This window comes from Anomaloglossus baeobatrachus, chromosome 2 (assembly GCF_048569485.1).
Source record: "Anomaloglossus baeobatrachus isolate aAnoBae1 chromosome 2, aAnoBae1.hap1, whole genome shotgun sequence".
NCBI classification, from domain to species: domain Eukaryota; kingdom Metazoa; phylum Chordata; class Amphibia; order Anura; family Aromobatidae; genus Anomaloglossus; species Anomaloglossus baeobatrachus.
The window spans coordinates 263,524,734-263,546,843 of NC_134354.1; the positions used below are offsets into that span (position 1 = coordinate 263,524,734).

The window sequence follows — 22,110 nt, forward strand, 5'->3', positions numbered from 1 at the left end:
GACCGAGTTAAGGTGGCAGGACTGGCTCTGCGAAAGAGACAGGATTAACAGGAGACAAGGTACGAGGGGACCTGAACACCTAGCTAAAGTAACACGTTGAACAGGCACCGCCCACATGGAAAGGAAGGTCTAATATACCCTGTACCTGTAATGGCAATATCCTGTTTCTGGGACGCTAGCCCTTTAAGAAGAGGTCAGTGACCGCGCGCACCCTAATGCGCATGTGCGAGGCCCATGTGCCAGAGACCAGAGCAGGAAGCAGTGCAGAGGATGCAGGAGGACCCGACTGTGTGTCCTTGGTCGCAGGGGAACGCTGGGAGCGGAGGACAGGAAGCACGGGGGGCGCAGAGGAGGAAGAGTAAGCCGAGTAGCCGTGGGCAGGAGGACCAGGGGCCGGAGCATTGAGTGAGGAGTGGCGTCGGGACCCGGGGAGCGTGACAGTACCCCCTCCCCGCCACCGGGAAAAGAAGCCACGTATCAGAGGAGTGTCAACATTCTCCCGGGGTTCCCAGGACCTATCCTCGGGACCGTAACCCGCCCAGTCGACAAGGAAGAACTGCTTACCCCTTATGGTCTTCATGGCCACTATATCTCTTACCGCATACACATCATCTGCAGTAGGAGGAGGAGGAGTACTGGTGTCAGAGGAGTAAAGGACAACCAGCTTAAGCAAGGAGGCGTGGAAGGAGTTAGGTATCCGCATTGTGGCCGGTAGCTGCAGCTTGTAGGAGACCTCATTGATCTTTCTGATGACCTTGAAAGGACCGATGTACCATGGGCCCAACTTGTATGATGGTATCTTCAATCGGACATATTTGGAGGCAAGCCACACCAAGTCAACAGGAGAGAAACGAGGAGGGTCAAGGCGTCTCTTGTCCGCATGTCTCTTCATCTGTGCGGAAGCACGTTCAAGGGAGGACTTGAAAGAGCTCCATATAGTAGAGAAGTCTCTGGCCAGGGCATCTGCAGCGGGGACATCAGAAGCCGAGGAGACTGGCAATGGAACGGAAGGCCGGAGACCGTAGACGACTTGGATGGGAGAGCTGGAGGTGGACTCGCTGACGTGGTGGTTTTGAGAGAACTCAGCCCAAGGGAGGAGCGTGGACCAGTCGTCATGATGAACATTGACGTAGTGTCGCAGGAAGGAAGTCAGGATCTGGTTGACCCATTCCACTTGGCCATTTGACTGGGGATGGTAGGCCGTGGAAAAGTCCAGAGACACTCCCAGATGTTCGCAGAGAGCCCTCCAGAAGCGCGAGGTGAACTGAGTTCCCCTGTCGAACACAATATGTGCGGGAAAGCCGTGCAGCCGGAAGATATGCTGTATGAAGGTGTCAGCAAGCTCCTGGGCAGAGGGCAGTCCGACCATAGAGACGAAATGAGCCATTTTCGAGAAACGATCCACCACGACCCAGATTACCGTATGTCCGGAGGACAAGGGCAAGTCCGTGATAAAGTCCATGGCAATGTGTTGCCATGGAACGGAGGGAATCAGCAGAGGCAGAAGACGACCATAGGGCAGGTGCTTGGCCGTCTTGTTCCGGGCACAGGATGGACATGCTGAGACAAAGGAGACAACATCCTTGCGGAGGGACGGCCACCAATAGTAACGGACAATCGTACTCCATGTTTTCTTCTGACCGGCATGTCCGGCTATTTTCGAAGAATGCCCCCATTGAAGGACTTTAAGGGGTACTTTGCACACTACAACATCGCAAGCCGATGCTTGCGATGCCGAGTGCGATAGTCCCCGCCCCCGTCGCAGCAGCGATATCTTGTGATTGCTGCTGTAGCGAACATTATCGCTACGGCAGCTTCACATGCACTCACCTGCCCTGCAACGTCGCTCTGGCCGGCGACCCGCCTCCTTCCTAAGGGGGCGGGTCGTGCTGCGTCACAGCGACGTCACATGGCAGGCGGCCAATAGGAGCGGAGGAGCGGAGATGAGCGGGAAGTAAACATCCCGCCCACCTTCTTCCTTCCGCATTGCAGCCGGTAGGAGATGTTCCTCGCTCCTGCGGCTTCTCACACAGCGATGTGTGCTGCCGCAGGAACGAGGAACAACCTCGTACCTGTCGCTGCTGCTAAATTATTGAAATGTCGGACCCTAAACCGATCGTACGATAACGACGCTTTTGCGCTCGTTAATCGTATGTAAAAGGTTTTACACACTACGATATCGACTGCGACGCCGGATGTGCGTCACTTTCGATTTGACCCCACTGATATCGCACCTGCAGTGTCGTAGTGTGCAAAGCCCGCCTAAGTCTGTCAGTCTCTGTGACATAGGACTTCCCAGGGGGTATCTGCGCCAGAGTGACGGGAGCCACCGGAACGTCCTTACTGGGACAGATGATGGATCAACTCTTCCTCCTGTTCCACCAGCACAAAGGACCGTGACAAGGCATCTGCCTGCACGTTCTTATCCGCGGGCCGAAAGTGGAGCTGAAAGTCAAACTGGGCAAAGAACAGGGACCAACGAGCTTGACGCGGGTTCAGTCTTTGAGCAGATCGCAAATATTCCAAGTTCTTATGGTCAGTGTAAATGATAATCGGGTATACCGCACCCTCCAAGAGGTAACGCCACTCCTCCAAGGCCAGTTTGACAGCCAGAAGCTCTCGATCGCCATTGGTGTAGTTGCGTTCAGGTGCCGAAAAGATTTTGGAGAAGAAGCCGCAGGTGACCATCTTCCCGGTGGATGACTTCTGCATAAGCACGGCCCTCGCCCCTGAGGAGGAGGCATCCACTTCCAAGGTAAATTGTCTGTTCAACTCCGGTCGGTGGAGAGCAGGGGAGGAGGCAAACGCCTGCTTCAGGGAACAGAACGCGGCGTCAGTCTCTGGTGACCAGTCTTTCGGGTTAGCCCCCTTCTTGGTCAAGGCGGAGAGAGGTGCTGTCAGAGCAGAGAAGTGTGGGATGAACTGGAGGTAATAGTTGGCAAAGCCGAGGAAGCATTGAATGGCTTTCAGTCCGGAAGGAGGAGGCCAGTTGAGAATGGAAGAAACCTTCTCAGGATCCATCTACAGGCCTGTGTCGGAGATCACGTAGCCCAGAAAGGGAAGAGACGACCGTTCAAACACGCACTTCTCGTACTTGGCGTATAGACGATTCTCCCTAAGCCTTTGTAGTACGAGTTGCACGTTTTCTCTGTGGGTCGGCAAGTCCGGGGAATAGACCAGTATATTGTCCAGATATATGACCACACAGACGTAGAGGAGATCCCTGAACATGTCATTCAACCGTTCCTGGAAGACAGCCGGAGCGTTACAAAGACTGAAGGGCATCACACAATATTCATAGTGCCCGTCACGGGTGTTGAATGCAGTCTTCCATTCGTCCCCTGAGCGAATACGAACCAGGTTGTAGGCTCTGCGGAGATCTAACTTGGTGAATATACGAGCCCCTCTGAGCCGATCTAACAGCTCTGGGATCAAAGGTAGGGGATACTTGTTCTTTACGGTGATCTGGTTCAAGCCCCGGTAATCGATGCAGGGGCGTAAGTTGCCTACTTTCTTCTTGACGAAGAAGAAGCCTGCTCCAGCAGGAGATGAGGATCTCCAAATAAATCCCCTTGCCACACACTCTTCCCCCCCTTTTAAAGAACAGTTTCCCTGTACCTAAGTGGGGGTCTACCTAGGTTGGGACGAGTGGACCTCCGGGGTCCGGTGTCAGTGGTGACAGGCAGCGGGGGAGAGGGAACAATCAGTTCCTCTTCCCTGTCATCATGTGGGGCAGGCGGAGGCATAGGGGAGCTGGGTACAGGTTCATCCCTGGGCACTGGCACTGGCTCACGGTTGACCGCCTCCATCACTTCTTCATCCACGGGTTGTGGGAACAGTATCACTGGAAGAATCACCGCGCCGTTCTGTGTAGGCCAGTCCGCTGGGAAGTCACCCATCACAGTGTGGATTACCTCTTTTGCCTTCTCTGCCGGTTTAGGAATCGGAACTTCAGCCGCTGCTCTCAATGCTGGTGGGCACCTCTTTAGCTGGTCTCGGGAAACCGTGGCCAACGTGCCCCCTTGGTCTCGGCTGATCTGGTAGGCCTTCCCATCTTCCCATCCTGTGGGCTGTATGACATATGGGGTTTGCTCCCATTGATTATCCAGCTTGTGGGTCCTCCTCTTCCGCTTCAACACTACCTCTCCGGGCTGGAAAGGGCCAGCAGACGCCTTCTGGTTGAAGCTCCGCTCCTGTTGTTCTCGACTCCGACTCAAGTTCTTCTCCACACATTCCTGAATCTGTCGGTACTGAACCCTCCGCTGGGTGTCCCATTCAGCTGTCGAAGGGAGTGTTTCTGGGGCTTCCAATCCCATTTCCAGGTCCACCGGCAGTCGGCCGGGACGAGCCCTCATCAGATATGCTGGGGTGCACTTCGTTGAGCTGGACGGGATATTGTTGTACATATCGACCAAGTCAGGTAGCTTCTCCGGCCACAGGTTCCGCTCTTCTAGCGGCAACGTCTTGAGGAGACCAAGGACCAAATGGTTCATCTTCTCACACATGCCGTTGGTTTGGGCATGGTAAGGCGTGGTCCAGATCTTCTTGCAGCCGTACAGCTGACAAAACTCATGGAACGCCTCCACTTCAAAGGCTGGGCCTTGGTCAGTAAGCACCTTCTCAGGGTATCCATGTGGTCGACAGAAGTAAGCTTGTAACGCTCTAGCGGCGGTACGGCCGGTTAGGTCTTTGACCGGGACAACCACCATGAGCCTTGAATAGTGATCTACTATGGTGAGAGCGTAGGTGTACCCACTTCGGCTGGGGGTGAGCTTCACATGGTCCAGGGTGACCAGCTCCAGCGGTTGATGTGTAACGATCTTGTGTAGGGGCGCCTTCTGGCTGGCCTCGTCTTTCCTTCTCAGCGTGCACGGGCCGCACTCTCGGCACCAGGCCTCCACAGACTCCCGCATCCCGCTCCAATAGAACCGCTCCCTCAACACCATTTCCAATTTCTTCCATCCGAAGTGTCCGGCACCATCATGGTACGCTTGTAGAACGGTGGGCACATTAGCTTGGGGGATCACCAACTGGCGGATTTTCTCATGAGTTTTTGGGTTAATCAGCTCACGGTACAACTTCCCTTGGTGTAGATACAGCCGGGTCCGTTCTTTCCACAGGCGTTGGGCTTCAGCTGGGGTGGCAGGGTCTATTCCAGCAGCGCCCTGCTCCACCAGGGTCTTGACTAGGCGGACAGCGGGCGCCTGGTTTTGAGCTTCCTGCCACTCCTGACTGGGCAGCGGGTTCAGGTTCACCCGTTGTTGGTGGACATGTACCTTCTCAGTTGGTGGCTGGTGAAATGCAGGCAACTCGATCTCTTCGAGGTCGTCATCCTCGCACCCTTCTTCTGACAAGTGGGGCATCTGAGAGAGTGCATCAGCATTTACGTTGACACGACGGGCCCTATATTTGATTGTAAAGTCGTAGTTGGCTAGCCTGGCCACTCACCGCTGTTCCAACGCACCCAACTTGGCCGTGTCCAGGTGAGTCAGCGGATTGTTATCCGTGAAAGCGGTGAATTTTGCTGCGGCCAAGTAATGGCGGAACCGCTCGGTGATAGCCCACACCAGCGCCAGGAGCTCAAGCTTGAAAGAGCTGTAATTTTCAGGGTTCCTTTCAGTCGGTCGGAGCCTCCGGCTAGCATAGGCAATCACTTTTTCCTTCCCATCTTGGACCTGAGACAAGACTGCCCCCAAGCCCACATTGCTGGCATCGGTGTAGACGATGAACGGGTGGCTGTAATCAGGATTCGCTAGGATCTCCTCCCCGGTCAAGGCCGCTTTCAGCTGGTGGAAGGATTCCTCATGCCTCTCTTCCCACACCAGTGGAGCCCCGAGGGGTCTACCACCTTTGGTCTGTCTCACGAGGAGGTCTTGCATGGGGGCAGCCATCTTCGTGTACCCTTTGATGAAGCGACGGTAGTACCCCACCAGACCCAGAAACTGCCTTACTTCCCTCACTGTGGTTGGTCTCGGCCAGTCTTGGATGGCAGTGATCTTCTCAGGGTCGGGGGCGACACCTTCTGCACCCACCACATACCCCAGGTACTGCACTCTGGGTTTCAGCAGATGACACTTGGAGGGCTTCAACTTCATCCCATATTTGGCAAGGGACGCGAACACCTCGTCCAGGTGCTCCAGGTGGGCTTCATATATCTGGGAGTACACAATCACATCATCCAGGTATAACAGGACGGTCTCGAAATTTAGATCTCCCAGTCAGCATTCCATCAGCCGTTGGAAGGTTCCAGGGGCGTTGCACAGCCCAAACGGCATGCTATTAAATTCACAGAGCCCCATCGGGGTGGTGAAGGCAGTTTTCTCCCGGTCCTCAGGTGCCACGGCTACTTGTCAGTACCCGCTGGTGAGGTCGAGGGTAGAGAAGTAGTTCGCGGTTCTCAGTGCGGCCAAGGACTCTTCAATACGGGGCAGTGGGTAAGCATCCTTATGCGTTATCTGGTTAATCTTCCGGTAATCCACACACATCCACATGGTGCCGTCCTTCTTCTTAACCAATACCAACGGGGTGGCCCAGGGACTACAGCTGTCCCTGATAACCCCTGCCTCCTTCATGTTCCTCAACATGTCTTTGGCACATTGGTAGTGTGCAGGGGGAATAGGCCTGTACCTCTCTTTGATAGGGGGGTGCTCACCGGTGGGGATATGGTGTTGGACTCCTTTGATCTGCCCAAAGTCTAGGGGGTGTTTGCTAAAAACTCGTTCATACTCCCATACCACCCGGTATACCCCTTCTTTGTGATGTGCAGGGGTATCGTCAGTGCCTACATGTAACTGTCGGTGCCACTCCTCTGACTCCCCTTTGGGCGGGTGAGTGCTGGCAGTCGGTGGGGAGGTTGGGGAAACTGTCTCGCGGATGGCGTGGGGATCCAGAGTGAGCAACTTAGCAAGTGTAGCATACTGGGGGAGCCTGACTTCTTCCTCCCCACAGTTCAGCACCCTCACAGGCACTCTCCCCTTCTTTACATCTACCACCCCTCGGGCGGCCATTACCGTGGGCCAGTGCTCGGAGGGCATGGGCTCTATCATGGCGGGGTAATCACGCCCCTGGGGCCCTTCTGCTGCCCTACACCAAATCATCATCTCACTCCTGGGAGGCACAATCAATGGGGCAACATCCATCACTCTCGCCCCACCAATCTCTCCCCCTGTCGAGTTCACATGTTGGCGGTACATCAAGGCTCGGATCTCACGCTGCACAGCTCTCTGTCGGCTCCCCACCGCCGTGGCGGCCAGCTGCTGCAGTAGGGTCAACACATCACTCATACAGTGCTCCATCACATTGGTTCCTAGCACTATCTTAGGGTTATGGTCACTGGGTTCATTCATTATCACAATCATACCCTGGTGGTGCAGTTCAGCTCGCCCCACGGTCATGGCCACTTGTTTGTATCCCACTTGGGTCAATGGGAGTTCATTAGCAGCGATCAGTGTTATACTAGTATCTGGGGGAGCCAGCTCTTCTGTCCCCCAATACCATTGGTACAATGTGTATGGTATTGTGGTTACCTGTGATCCAGTGTCCAAGAGAGCCATCACCGGTATGCCGTCCACAGCCACTGGGATGATGGGCCGGGCCCCGATATACCGGTCCCGCCAGTCTGGGGGGCCATGGGGTTCTACTCCTGAGGATTGGCCCGTGGCCCCAGGGGTTGCTCGTTTAACGGGCACTGTCGGAAGTAATGGCCAGGCTTGCTGCACCTGTAACAGATTGGGGGTCTGTTCCGCGAATCATTAGCCCTTCTCCGCTGCATCCAGGGAACATCCTCAGGGCTGTCGGCGTGCTGTATCTTTGCTGGAGGCTGGGATCTGGTCAGAGGCTGGAGTGCGGCGAGAATCTTGGCGAGGTCTCCATCCATGCGGCGGACCTGGGCAGCCAGTTCTTCCATCGTACTGCTTGGAGCTGTAGGTACTGGAGACGCTAGTAGGGCAGGGGCCACCACGACGGGGGCCATCCCAACTGGCCATGGGGCTGGCTCCAAGACTTCCGAAGCTGGGGGTTGCAGAGCTTTAATGGCTCGTTCCTTTAACACAGCAAAGTCCACATCAGGGTGTTCTAGGGCCCACAGCCGGAGTTGTTTGCGATCCTCGGAGGACCTCATCCCCTGCACAAATTGCTCTACTAACATTTTGTTGCTGTCCGCCTCATTGATGGTGTCTACCCGCTTCAGTGTGCGGAGGGCAGTTTGCAGACGTAAAGCATAGTCCCGAATACTGTCCACAGGTCGTTGCCGACATTGGTAAAACTGCTTCCTCAGCTCAGCTTCGGTACGGGTCTCAAAGGCAGTCTGTAGTCTCTCAAAGATGGTGGCTACAGAGGACCGGTCCCCCTCGGCCCAGGTCTCCGCCTCCTTCTCTGCCGCGCCGGTTAGCTGCCCCAGCACTACCGCTGCATGTTGCTTATCAGTCAGGGGGTACAATTCTAGGAGCGGGCTAAGCTTTTTCCGGAAGACCTGCAACGCATCAGGTTTCCCATCGTACTGCGGCAGCCAGGTAGCTCCGGGCACATAGGGCAAGGAGAACGGCATCACCTGAGCGAGAGCTGGGGCCGCGGCACCCCCCGCCAGCGCGGCCGGGACCTGGGCAGGCCCATTCCCATCCACGGGTGCCACTGCGGCTGCGACCGCCGCTCCTCCAGCAGCTCCGTCGGGCGCAGACATCTTGTTTCCATCCCCCTTAGCCTCTTTCCGGCTCCTCCTCTATCGGGGCGGGGTATTGGCCTTCGCGCCTTCACTACTCGAGGAGACGCTCGAGCGGGAACTTTCCGTGCCAAAGATGGCGGCTTCTGAATTTTTCTGGCCGGACACCTCCGGCGGTAACAAGGCGCACCTGTACCAAACAGCAGAGCGGTAAGATCCTGTTCGTGACGCCAAGTTGTCGCGGACGGAGGAGGGGACGCCGCGCTCTCCCACTGTTCGGGTCCGGCTGCTGCTGCTGCCGCTGCTCGGTGGTGGCTCGAGCAGTGTGCCGGATCCCGGGGACTCGAGCGGCGCTCCTCGCCCGTGAGTGAAAGGGGTGGATTGGTGGTGGGGGAAGGAATTTGGTTATTGTCCGTGACGCCACCCACGGTTGTGGTGATTTTTGGTAACACCACCGCTGCTCCGTATGGGGATCCCGGGAGCGGTGACAGGGAGCAGCTGAGTTGTTAGTTCTCCCCTCCGTGGGTAGGGGTTGGTTGTCCCGGGGCCCAGCGATGGGGTGGAGGATGGGTGATGGCAGGCCGGGTGCGGGGCCTGGTGAAGTGCAGGGTCGCGGGGGCAGCGCTGTGCCGCACGGCACGGTGGTACTCACTCAGCCTGAGACGATGACACAGTTCTTGGTAAAACACACGGCTGGAAAGACTGTTCCCACGGACGGCTGCTGTTGCTTTTCCCCGGTAGTTAACGGTGACTGTCTCTTTCCCTGCACCTAGTACTTCTGTTGGTTCCAACGGGTTCCCACCGGTAACCCGCTCCCCGGCTTGGATATGGGCCAGAGGAGCCCCTCTTTGCCCGCAGGCGCTGGCCCTGAGAAACTGGTGCCCTGGCGGTGGCGGTGTCTCTCTCATACGGTTGGACTGTTGCCTTCAATCGGGACTTAGTTGTTTGGAAACCCGGAGGTCCCCTTCACTGACGGATTTGGCAAATTCACGACGACTCCAAGCCTTGCCGGGATCCAAAAGGCCCCTGCCAATGGTGCTGGCTTCTCCTTGTGTACCGGTCCGGTACCGCCGCGCCACCGCCCGTCCACGGCCCTCACGGCAACTCCGATAGGCCACTCCTGCAGACGGTCACCGCCGTCTGCTAACCTTGCTGTCTCTGTCCGGGGCACACACCCGGACGCTCTCAGATAGTTGCTCTACTACCACTTTACTCCTCACACTCTCACGTCCAAAACTAATCTCGTCTCTTTACCCGCCTCCAGGACTGTGATCTCCTCGGTGGGCGGGGCCAACCGCCTGGCCCACCCCCTGGTGTGAACATCAGACCCTGAAGGAAGGCAACAAGGATTTTTGGGTCTAGCTTTGATGTGCCTAACAGGGGTGTAGGGTGTGGTGATGTCATTACCTGTGACCCCTGGCTTGTCCAGCGCGTCACATATACTGTCTGTCTGCGTATACTGTCTGTCTGCCTATACTGTCTGTCTATCCGTATATACTATCTTTCTGTCTCTGTATACTATTTGTGTATACTAGAACCACACAAATAGAAAAATTCCATAAACATTTTTTCCAAAATAAGGAGCAACAAATCGAATAAAAATAATTAATTTTTATTAATGAAAAATATTAAATTAATTACCTGGGTCAAAGAGTAGTTCGTTCCGCCATCCCCTCACCCCAGGTAATTTGATCCTTGCCTTGTTGTGGTGTAACATTTTGCTGGAAGCGGCTTTCTATGACGGCGGTCGGCAATACGCATAGGACGGCATTTCATAGTGTGGAGTTCCAGCATCCATTATAGATTCCTACGTCTGCCACATTTAGGCAAATCTGTTTTTTTTGTGCAATATTATGTGTGATTGATACTGAGGTGGATGTTTTTTGTATTGTTCTATAACAACAGATATCCTCTTTTGACTATATTTATTGGTCATTGCTAATCTATTGCTTAATCTAAATTATTGTCAGTAGGCTTAGATGTTTGCAATTATTTATTGCACTGAATCACTTTATATTTATTGTCAATATGATTTAGCTTAGATATATTGACAAAAGGGGAAATAGAGATATACACCTATATATACGTTATATAATATTTATACAGTATATATTTTTTACCACTGATTGTTTTATGTATCATCACTGTATGTAATTTTACCCTGTATGCTGCACTATCCTATTTTCTTATCTGTTCTATCTCTTTTTAAATTCTTGAAATGTTTTAGTATTTTTCATTAATAAAAATTCATTATTTTTATTGGATTTGTTGCTCCTTATTTTGGAAAAATTTTGTACGGAATTTTTCTATTTGTGGGTTTCAAAATTGATGCAGAGGAGTGTCCTCGATACACCATGACTAATTTGTATTATTTATCTGTGTATACTGTCTGTGTAAACGATCTGTCTGTGTATAGTGTCTGTCTGTGTATACTATCTGTCTGTGTATACTATCTGTCTGTGTATACTTATATGGTAGTGACAATTGTGTATGTCTTTATTTTCTCTTTATTTAGTTTTGAAAAAGGCATTCGCCGAAACGTCAATAAAAATTAAATAAAATAAAAATTTCAACTACAAAAGATTTTTTCATCATTGTGTGCCGGGGTTATCTATTTCTATGCAATTGTTGTTCCCCTGAGCACCTTACTCAGTGAGCCGGGCTTTCACTCAGTTTTTTACACTACTATTTTTTGGTCTGAGCTCCTGACGTACCATATCTACTATGGCTTGGAATTTTTTTTTTCTTATAATGAAGAAGAATCATCTGCTATTCATTCAAGAGTTACTACCTCTGGACAATTTTTGTTTACTCCAAGTGAAGAATCACGGACCAAGGAGTATGAACGTGAGTTGAAACGTCAGGTAACCCTAGAGCTCCATCTCATTACCCTTGCCGAGTATTATAAGGTCAAGAGGATACCACGAGGTTTACGTGTCTCATTACGACCTACCTTGCTTTCTGACAACCTGGAGTTCTGTACAACATTTGAACATATTTTGAACAAATGCTCGTACGACTTGATGACTCTTACTATTGATTATTTACATAAAGAATTAGACACTATTTCAAGACAAATATCATCTATTGAAGGACAGTTATCGAATACTTTTTCATCCACTGATTTATCAAATATGAAGTCCAAAATGGATTCTACCATTTTGGATTATAAAAGAGTACTTCAAGAGCGGAAACGTAATAAATTCACACGTGATGAGGAGGATTATAACCGTGGACAGGTTTATAGGTGGCGATGTGGCGAGTCTCTTCCGCGCAGACGTTTCCAACCTAGGACCGGTTTTTCCTCTTCTGCAAGTTCTGGCAGTGATATGGAGTCACACCAGGCACCTTTTTTAGGATCACGTCGCGCATTTCCACAAAGAAGATGAGAAGGGGACAGAGGAGATCAGCCGTTGGGGGATCGTATGACAACAAGATCACAGGTAGGACGGACCTTATCTTCAATATCTCCTCCTACACCCTGTCCCCCCTTGAGTCACAAGTGCTACAAAAAGGTTTGACCTTTTGTCCGACCCCTCATTTTGATTCCTTTTTACTTGAACAGGAATTAAATAAGTTCTATAGATCAGTGAGACTTAAAGTTCATTTTAATCAACAATCTCTGGATCAGAACCCCGTGTTGCCAGATACTCAGCCTGTTACACAATTTTCCTTCAGTAAACTTAACTTAACAATGTCTAGTAATTTCATGCCTCCTCGGACCTACCATCCTGCTGAGACCTTTATTTCTCTTGTTAAGTCAGATGTCGATCAATTTATCCATACTGTCAGAAGCGGGGAATTGCGGGTTAAGAAAAATCTTACTCCAGGTGAAACCCAAGCATTGCGGTCTCTTCAGAATAATTCCGCAATCATAATAAAACCAGCAGATAAGGGCGGGTCCTTGGTGGTGATGGACAGGAGCTACTATATTTCCGAGATTATGACACAACTGGCTGATAAAACTACTTATTTACCGTTATCATATGATCCATCTAGTAATATTAAGAAAAATATTTTAGATACGATCCAGCGTTATTCCGCTTTAGGAATTATTGATTCCAAATTAGCTACTTACTTGAACAAAGTCAATCCAGTCACTCCGGTTCTATATACGTTACCAAAGGTACATAAAGATTTATGGCATCCACCCGGACGTCCTATAGTGGCTGCAATTGACACTCTGCTATCACCTTTAGCAATAACGTTGGACCGTATCTTATCACCCTTGGTATCTAAAACTCCTTCCTATTTACGTGATACGGGAGACTTTTTACATCAGCTACAGTCCCTTAGTCCGTTTCCACCTGGCTCGTTCCTAGTTACTCTGGATGTCAACTCTCTTTATATGAGTATTGACCATTCTCTTGGCATCTTAGCGGTCACCTGGTTTTTGGATCAATATAGCGATTTCTCCTCTACTCAAAAAGAATTTTGCCTTGACCTTTTGTCAATTGTCCTTCATAAAAATTATTTTTTATTTGAGGATCAGTTTTATTTTCAGATCAAGGGCACAGCGATGGGCTGAAATGTTGCCCCACCATACGCAAACATATATATGACTCACTTTGAATCTATGTTTGTGTACACCCATCTGCTGTTCCGTAACCATATAGCGTTCTATAAACGATATATTGATGACATCTTTATTGTTTTCACCGGTTCTCAGTCGCTTTTTGACGAGTTTTTCCAGTATTTAAACACGAGGGTAGTTCTCTTTCACTCAACATGTTGATGCATCTTGTATAAATTTTCTTGATACTCTCATTTATTTGGATCAGGGAGGCCACATCCTTTCTGACATGTATGTGAAACCCACTGATCGCAATAGTCTTTTGCATTATACTAGTAACCACCCACGTCACTTGAAAAATTCTTTGCCAATCTCACAGCATAAAAGAGTATCACGTAATGTCACAATGTTGGATCAGCGTTCCCGTAGGCATGAGGAGATGTCACAAAAATTCTTACAGCGCGGTTATCCCGCATCAGTAGTTAAGTCTGCTTTTCAGGAGAGTTTAAATCCCACTCGTAAACCTAGGAGAGAGGGTCCTCTTATTTCCTTTGTTAACACGTTTCACCCATTTCATCCGATTATTAAGAAAATTATTCTCAGACACTGGCAGGTTTTACAGAGATCCTATCCATATATCACTGAATTCTCCACTCCCCCCTTGTTCAGCTATAAACGCTCCCCAAATCTCCGTGACCTTTTGGTTAAGGCGGACATTGGATCAACAATTCTTCGGTCTCGACAGACTTTTCTCTCTACTCCTAAAAAGGGTAATTTTCCGTGTCTCCACTGTCCCCATTGTTCGAATATGGTTAAGGGTAACCAATTTACACATCCCCGTACTGGGAAGGTCTTTCAAATAAAATAATTTTTTACTTGCGACACATCATATGTCATTTACTTAATAAAGTGTCCGTGCGGTCTCGGATATGTTGGGGAGACTACCCAGCATGTCCGAAACCGCATAGGTAAACACAAATCCACCATTAGACGTAGGATGACTATGTTGCCAATACCTCACCACTTTATACAATGTGGACATACTGTGTCCCAACTTCGTTTTCAAGTTTTGGAGCACGTCCCCCGTTGAGACGTGGAGGTGACAGGGTTCGAAAATTAAAAAAACAGAGAATCCTATTGGATTCATATGCTTAATACCCTTTCCCCCAATGGTCTCAATAGGGAATATGATTATCATTGAATCGGAGATATGGGGTCCGTCCTATTTTGTGATTTTTTTGGGGTATGGATATATATATATATATATCCACATACGCATATATTGTGTGCATATATGTGTATATACATGTTTCTGATATATTCCTTTTTTTTTATATAATGCCTTGAAAACGTCACTGTAATCCTGCTGGCTGATATTACTCCGTTTATATATATATATATATATATATATATAGGTGTACATATATGGATGGTGTATACTATCCATTATACATGGCCATAGCCTAATCTTGCTATGTTTACTCCTATCTCCTTGTTTTCCTTTCTTCTCATAGACACGCTGAAGGTTACTTCGGTTTCCATGGAGCTCCTTACCCGGGTTACACTGTTTCACCGCTTCTTTTTGCTACTGCGCATGCGCGCACTTCCGTGTTTCACTGCGCACACGCACATTTGCGTTCCACCATGCGTTCCTCCTTACAGGAAATCCAATTAGTTGGCCCGCCCCTATTAGGTATTTAAACCTCACCACGGCTCTGTTTCATTCCACTCCACCACTGATCTCCTAAGGCACAGGTAATGTTATGGCGCTCTTAGAGGCTATTGTTATGTTTCTCTATGGGACTTTTTTCCTTATATTCACTTCTGATCGCCGTTTTATTTTTCCTTCTAGCTATCTTATTAGCGATAATTGTACCACATATCCTCACTAGGATTCCCCACTTTTTGCCATTTGAGGTAATATAATAAGTTTATTGTTACATGCAGATGCATTCCTTTGTTATAATTTTTATATATATATGACTTATAAGTTATATCTCTATCCCATAGATAAATCACATTATACCCCGTTATATAAAATTTTCTTGGGGAGACTTTCATTAGGTATGATTCAAGTGTATGTTCCGTTTTGGCGGATTTATGTAATCTTTTCTTTTCTTGTATCTAATATATGGGCCTTTTTTCTAGATAACTTTTTATGAAGTCCAATGATATACTTCACAGGATAAAACAAATTTTCAGGCTGAATTAGGTATATATGATGTTACCATGATAATTATATGGATATGACTTGTAATATCTCATGTATTTATGGTACTGACAATTGTGTATGTCTTTATTTTCTCTTTATTTAGTTTTGAAAAAGGCATTCGCCGAAACGTCAATAACAATTAAATAAAATAAAAATTTCAACTACAAAAGATTTTTTCATCATTGTGTGCCGGGGTTATCTATTTCTGTGTATACTTATCTGTCTGACTGTCTGTGTATACGGTCTGTCTGTCTATACTATTTGTGTATACTGTCTGTCTGTGTAAACTATTTGTCTGTTTGTGTATACTGTCTGTCTGTACATCTATCTATCTATACATCCATCCTATTTATCTATACAAAATTCCATATGCCTCATTATGAAAGTGAACACAAAGTACAAAGGTTTAATATTTTTACTGTGTGCGGCGCGGTGGGGGGCTATATACCAGGATGAGTGGGCTATATAGCAAGATGGGGCTATATACGAGGATGAGGGGGCTATATACCATGATAGGTGGGTATGCACCAGGATAGGTTGGCTATATACCACAATGGAGGCTATATACCAGGATGAGAGGCTATATACCAGGATTAAGTGCTATGTACCAGCATGGGGGCTATATAATAGGATGGGGCCATGATGGGGCCATATATTCCAAGATGGGCCATGATAGGGTCATATATAACAGGATGGGCAATGATGGAGACATATATACCAGGGTGGGGCAATATATACCAGGCTATATCCATGATCAGGGTCATGCACCAGGATGGGGCCATGATGGAGACATATACCAGGGTGGGGCCATATATACAAGGCTATATCCATGATCAGGGTCATACACTAGGATGGGGACATATACCAGGATGGACCATATATACTAAGATATAGGAATGATGGGAGTCATACACCAGGATGGGATCATGATGGGGAGATATAGCATGATGGGGTCATGATGGGGATATATATACCTGGATGGGGCTATGATAGTGGACATATATACCAGGATGGGACCATATATACCAGGATATAGCCATGATGGGGTCATACACCAGGATGGGGCCATGATGTAGACACAGTTACCAGGAAGTGGCCCAGGATGGGGGGCCCAGGCTCAAACTCTGCATCAAGGCCCATCAGACTTTATTTATGCCACTGATACCGTGATATATGCGAAATAAGCGTTTCCAGACAATAGGGAGGACACTGATCTACATGAGAACATGAGAATTGACCTACAGGGTATATTTTAAATAGAAAGAGACATTTACCAGTGTGAGACTTGATGACTGCTTTCCTGGTCTCCCTGAAGAACTTTGTGTGATTATAAGTGACACATCTGCAGGTTCCTCTCTGTGCTTCAGCTTCCATATCACAGGCCTCCAGTGTTAGAATATTTTTGCAATACAGCAGAGCTGTGAAAGCTGCAGCTGCTAATATAATTGTAAGAAGACAAGGTTCTACTGTTCTGTGTTAGTAACATGTCACACATGCCGCCTTTCATTTAAAATGAGCTCTGGAGACAGATTCTCACTCAAATCAATGTCCAGCTCATAGCCTGGAAAAGCTCATTTGCAAATTAGAACATTTTTTTGCAATAAAACATCAGATTACAGACATTAAGGTATCATTTTATTCAGCTTCTTACGCCATCCATGCACATATAAACAACAGGGGGGGTTTGATCCTAGTAATTGATTCCATTTAACCCCTTCATTACCCTGGACTCCAATTTGGGCTGACTTTCTGACTTTAAACATACCAGTACGTCCTGGCGATTGTGTGGGCACAGAAGCTGTGCCTGTGCGATCACCACTGGGAGCTCAGCTGACATGATAGCAGAGTCACAGCCAGGGATGGTCCATGTACTGTCCCTGGCTGTTTAACCACTTAAATGCCGCAATTGATATCGATCACAGTATTTAGGAGCCTGGGAGAGGAAGTGTGCTTCCTCTCCCTGCGATCAGTGCCCCCTCAATGTTATTGCAAGTGCCTGATAATTGCTATGGTAACCCAAGGTCGTGATGGCAACCTCCAGGTCACCAAGCTATGGAAAGCCTTTGAAGTCACGACAAGGGCAGTCCACAGCTATCCATGTGTGGTCGGTCCCTTACACTGGCCCTGCGTTCTTCCAAACATGTTTTTCCTTCTCAAGGTCATTAAGGGATGGCAATACATAAATAAAATAGTATTATGGACTAGTATATCCCAGTGGTGGCATCCCAGTGGTGAATCTGATCTATCATAAGGCTGTACATACACGTCATAGCAGTTTAAATACATTGAGGGTGACCAGCAAACACCAAACAAACTTCATGATTCCAGCTGCATGTGTGAAACATATGTCCATAATATGCCCATATGGTCCGCATTCATGTCCCTACGTCTCTTGACATGCACGCAGCCTATCAAAGTTTGTGTTCGTGGAGTGCATCTCTCCCAATCCCATACTTCCTTTAACACCCCTGACATCATAAGTGCAGCCAACCTATCTGAGGCCATGTATAAAGTGAGAGTCACTCCAATTGGTTAGAAGCTTTCTGCAGCACCCCGTGGCGCCAGAGATCTCTTCTCATTGGCGGTATCTCAGAGTTACTATCAGACACGCATAGCACGTTATCGCACCTCGCACGTTAGGTTTCTAATAATGTCAATCCTGGCTATTCCTCGCTAATATGCCCCTGATACATCCCTGTATTAAAGGGGCTTATTATTCACAAAAGAGGCAATATATGGTAATAGGCAAGATAACCTCAGATGGACTGTACAGAGGCGGGCTATAATCTAACATGGGATTTACATAAGATAATTCTTCTTAGAGCATAGAAATCTACTCATGCTTAGTTATGTGTATGAATTATACCCACCAATAGGTACTCATATTCACCATCTGTTAATTAGATACATCAACGCAGCCATCGGTATTATAAAACAATATGACAAAAACTCCATGTTCAATGACTTTAAATGTATTGAGTCAGAATTTAAAGGCATTCATCAATATCAATTTTTAAAGAATATTAAGGTTGTACCTTCAACAAAAGGAGGGAAGTATATATACATCAGGTTTAAAGTGGTCAGACAGGCTGTTGGAAGTAAAGAACAATCCCTGCAAGGTATACTTTAGGCCAGTCAAGCGAATAAAGGTTTAAAATGAAATAGCTAAAATTCATCTGTTCATTTAAACCTTTAGGAGAGACAGTGTCCAGATGGAAGATCCATCTGGTTCCCCTCTGTAGGATCCGCCAATCACTAATAGGTTTTTCGACTTTGTCAATACCTATAAACTTGATGACATTTGGTTGAATCAAGAAAGAAATTGCAAATTTGGGAAATGTTTTTAATTTGGAAATAGCAATTAGTTGGTATGACTTGGAAATGAGGTTTGAAAGACAGAATATATGTGATAAAGCAAAAATCTTAGATTTGTGTGTCATCATCAGCATAGAAAAATTACTGGAAGCTGAAAGACTGCGTTTTTCGAGGCTGAAGGTATAGATAAGAGAAGATTAGAGGTCCCAGGACAGAGCTTTTAGGAACTCTTACAGAAAAATGGTGGGACATGGTGGTGGTGTGAGAATGGGATACATTAAATATGTGCTTGGTGATCTAAGAAAGTCTGTGATGCCAAGGGATGAGAGAATTTGTAGTATGAGGCAGTGGTTAAGTGTCAAAGGTAGAGAACAGGTCTACAAGGAGGATACAGAGTCATTTTGTAAAGTACTGGCATTTAGTAGGTCATTTGTGACTTTGGTTAGGGCAGTTTTATTAGAATCGTGGGGTTGAAAGCCAAATTTTGGGTCTTTGCAAAGTGTGTTTGATGATAGGTTGGTGGAAAATTCAAGGTGAACATACTCTTCTAGAAGCTTGGAGGCAAACGAGAGTAGTAATATGGGATTAAGAAATGTGCATGAACAATATAGATTTACTTTGTTCTGTAGGTCAGTGAAATTTTTAGAACCTTAAATGCATCATGCAGTGCATATGGCCTTTTTCTGTAATTTTTACCTTTAAGCTTTTATATGCTGTTTGAAAAACAACACACACACAAAAAAAAAATCAACATTATTAAAAGTGAAAAACATAATGGAAAATATTTATCGGTCATAGCAATTCTTAAAAGCTTTTTAAAACATTAGATAAAAAAAAGAGTGCATAAAGTACTCAAAGCACCAGCTGTACATGTAACACACAATATCTGATCACATTTATGATTAGATCCAATACAGAAACATGCGCAGATTATACTTACTTTCTATTATGTTGTCATTCATATACAGGTGCTCTAGCTGGGAACTAATGAATGGTACTGTTGTAAATCGGTTATGGGCTAGTTGTAGAACCAAAAGGCTGGAAATATTAAAGATGTTTTTGGAAAGTCCTTTTTCCGATAGCTGGTTATAATTGAGCCTTAGGAAAGCTAAATTAGGGAGGTCTTTAAAGTAGTTCTGGGGAATTTCATCAATATTATTCCTGTCAAGAAATAGTTGATTCACAGTATCTGGTACTGTAGGAGGCATTTTTCTTAAAATGTTGTGTGCCAGATTTAGCTGAATAAGATTCTTTAGGCCTTTGAATGTATTCTTATTAAACACATTATCACTTAACTTATTGTGGTGCAAGTCCAACAAGATCAGGTGGTCCATTTTGCTGAAGACACCAGCAGGGATTTTTGAAATCTGATTGCGGCTGAGGCGAAGTTGCTCAAGCATTGGAGGCAAATAAGATGGCACTTCTTTTAACTGGTTCTTCTCCATATATAGATATGTAAGGTTTTGCATTTTCTCAAGGATTTTTTTCTCTACCTTCCTAATGCGGTTGTTGTCAAGATTAATCCATTGCACCTGAGTGGCATTTTTGAAGGCGTCTTCTTGAAGATCCTCAATGAAGTTATTTTGCAGGTAAACATATCTGGCACGAAAAGGTAGGACTGGTACTTTACGTAAATTGCGACTATCGCAGTAAATTGTGGAAGGAAAATCAGGAGGGCAGAAGCATTCACGAGGACAATCAGGAAAAACAGATGGAGGTCCAGGTGGAAGTGGCGGGGGAATCTCAGTGGGTTCCACAGGTTCTGATGGAGGTAGGGTTGGCTTCTTAGGTGGGCGGACTACTGTTGGACGAGGTGGTCTGCGTCTTTGACAATCTACTTTTATGACCAAAATAAGGACTAGCATTAAAAGTAAAATGACCCACGTTCTCATAGTCACCTCCTGAAAAGTTAAACATTTAGAAAAAAAATTAATCAATCAGGAATATACATACTTTTTTACTAAAATAAAAATATTGCAGAGTTAACTTTATGCAGAGAAACTCAAATACTTGCTCATCAAGTATTGAATTTTAATGAGCTTTTTTGTTTATGCCATAGACAAACATAGCCTATGATATTCATGTATTATATCATATTTCCAGTAAAATCTCTATAGACAATCTCTTTGACCATAACAATAAAATGTAAATTATTGCACTTTAGACTAATAGGTAATTAAAAAAAAAAAAAAAATGCAGTATTTTTCAGATTATAAGACGCATTTTTCCTCCCAAAAATTTGGGAGGAAAATGAGGAGTGCGTCTTAAAATTCGAATATAGCTTACCGGGGGGGCTGTCTGTGCGGCTCTGTGTGCGGGTGGCCGGGTGCGTGCGTATCGGGTGCCTGTCGGTGCGTGAGTGTGGCCAGGTGCCTGGTGCCAGCGGCTGGCTGCCTCTATATCTGGGCGGTCGGGTGGGAAGGCGGGTAGCTGTGCAGACTGCAGTGGCTGTGTTGCAGGTGTCCCAGTCTGTCCACGGTCCTGGCTTCAAATCATGGTGCCTGGAGTCAGCGCGTGCATAGATGGAGCTCTTGGATGAGAGCTCCATCAGCGCATGCGCCGCTCCAGTGGTCAGAACGGATGCAGATGGAGCTCTTGGACTCCTGTGACCCCGCTCAACCACCGCTGCCACCCCCGTCCGGTAAGACAACACCGGAGTATAAGACGGACCCCCATTTTTTTTTTACCTTTTTTATCTCTAAATTTGTGGTGCGTCTTATAATCCGGTGCGTCTTATAAAATGAAAAATACGGTACTTTCTCAAGTATTCATTTTTTTAATGAAATTTTATATCTAATCTATAGTTTATCTAAAATTTATAATATGCATTTTATTTCATGTCCGATATTAGTAATGTATGGACCCTTTTCTACTTTTGTCTGGTTTCATACCCATCAGAAGACGTAGAACATAGACATCAGCAGATCAATTTTCTAGACTGGCTCAATATCATCACTGCTGCCTAATGCACAAGTCAAGTCGGGGATTCTAGAAGGTTAGCGTTTTAAGAATTACCTGTTCAGCGACCAGAGTCTACTGAACTGGCTGGAGTCCAATAAATTGATCTGCAAATCTCTAGTGGCAAAGTGAATTTTAATTTCCTTATTGATTATATTGACATAATGACAATTGGACATCAGATTTTTACAAGCCATTTCAAAATTGAAAACTAATATGGTTGCATATAATATTCTAATTTTCTGAGATAATGACTTTTGGGTTTTCATTGGCTGTAAGCCATAATCATCAACATTAACAGAAATAAACACTTGAAATAAATCACTCTGTTTGTAATGACTCTAGTTAATATATGTATTTCCCTTTTTGTAATGAATGACTGAAATTAATTAACTTTTTGATGATCTAATTTATTGAGATGCACTTGTAATTTGTAGATTTAGGTGGGAATCTTAC

General features: G+C 46.7%; 1 protein-coding gene across 1 annotated transcript in view; it reads right to left on the minus strand.

The window, feature by feature from the left end:
- PRELP (proline and arginine rich end leucine rich repeat protein) overlaps positions 1-22,110 on the minus strand; it is a 252,431-nt gene that overhangs the window by 96,373 nt on the left and 133,948 nt on the right. The window contains exon 2 of the mRNA XM_075335802.1: positions 19,637-20,597. Coding sequence (XP_075191917.1) covers positions 19,637-20,588 — 952 coding nt within the window. The 5' untranslated portion in view covers positions 20,589-20,597. The remainder of the gene's footprint in view (positions 1-19,636; positions 20,598-22,110) is intronic.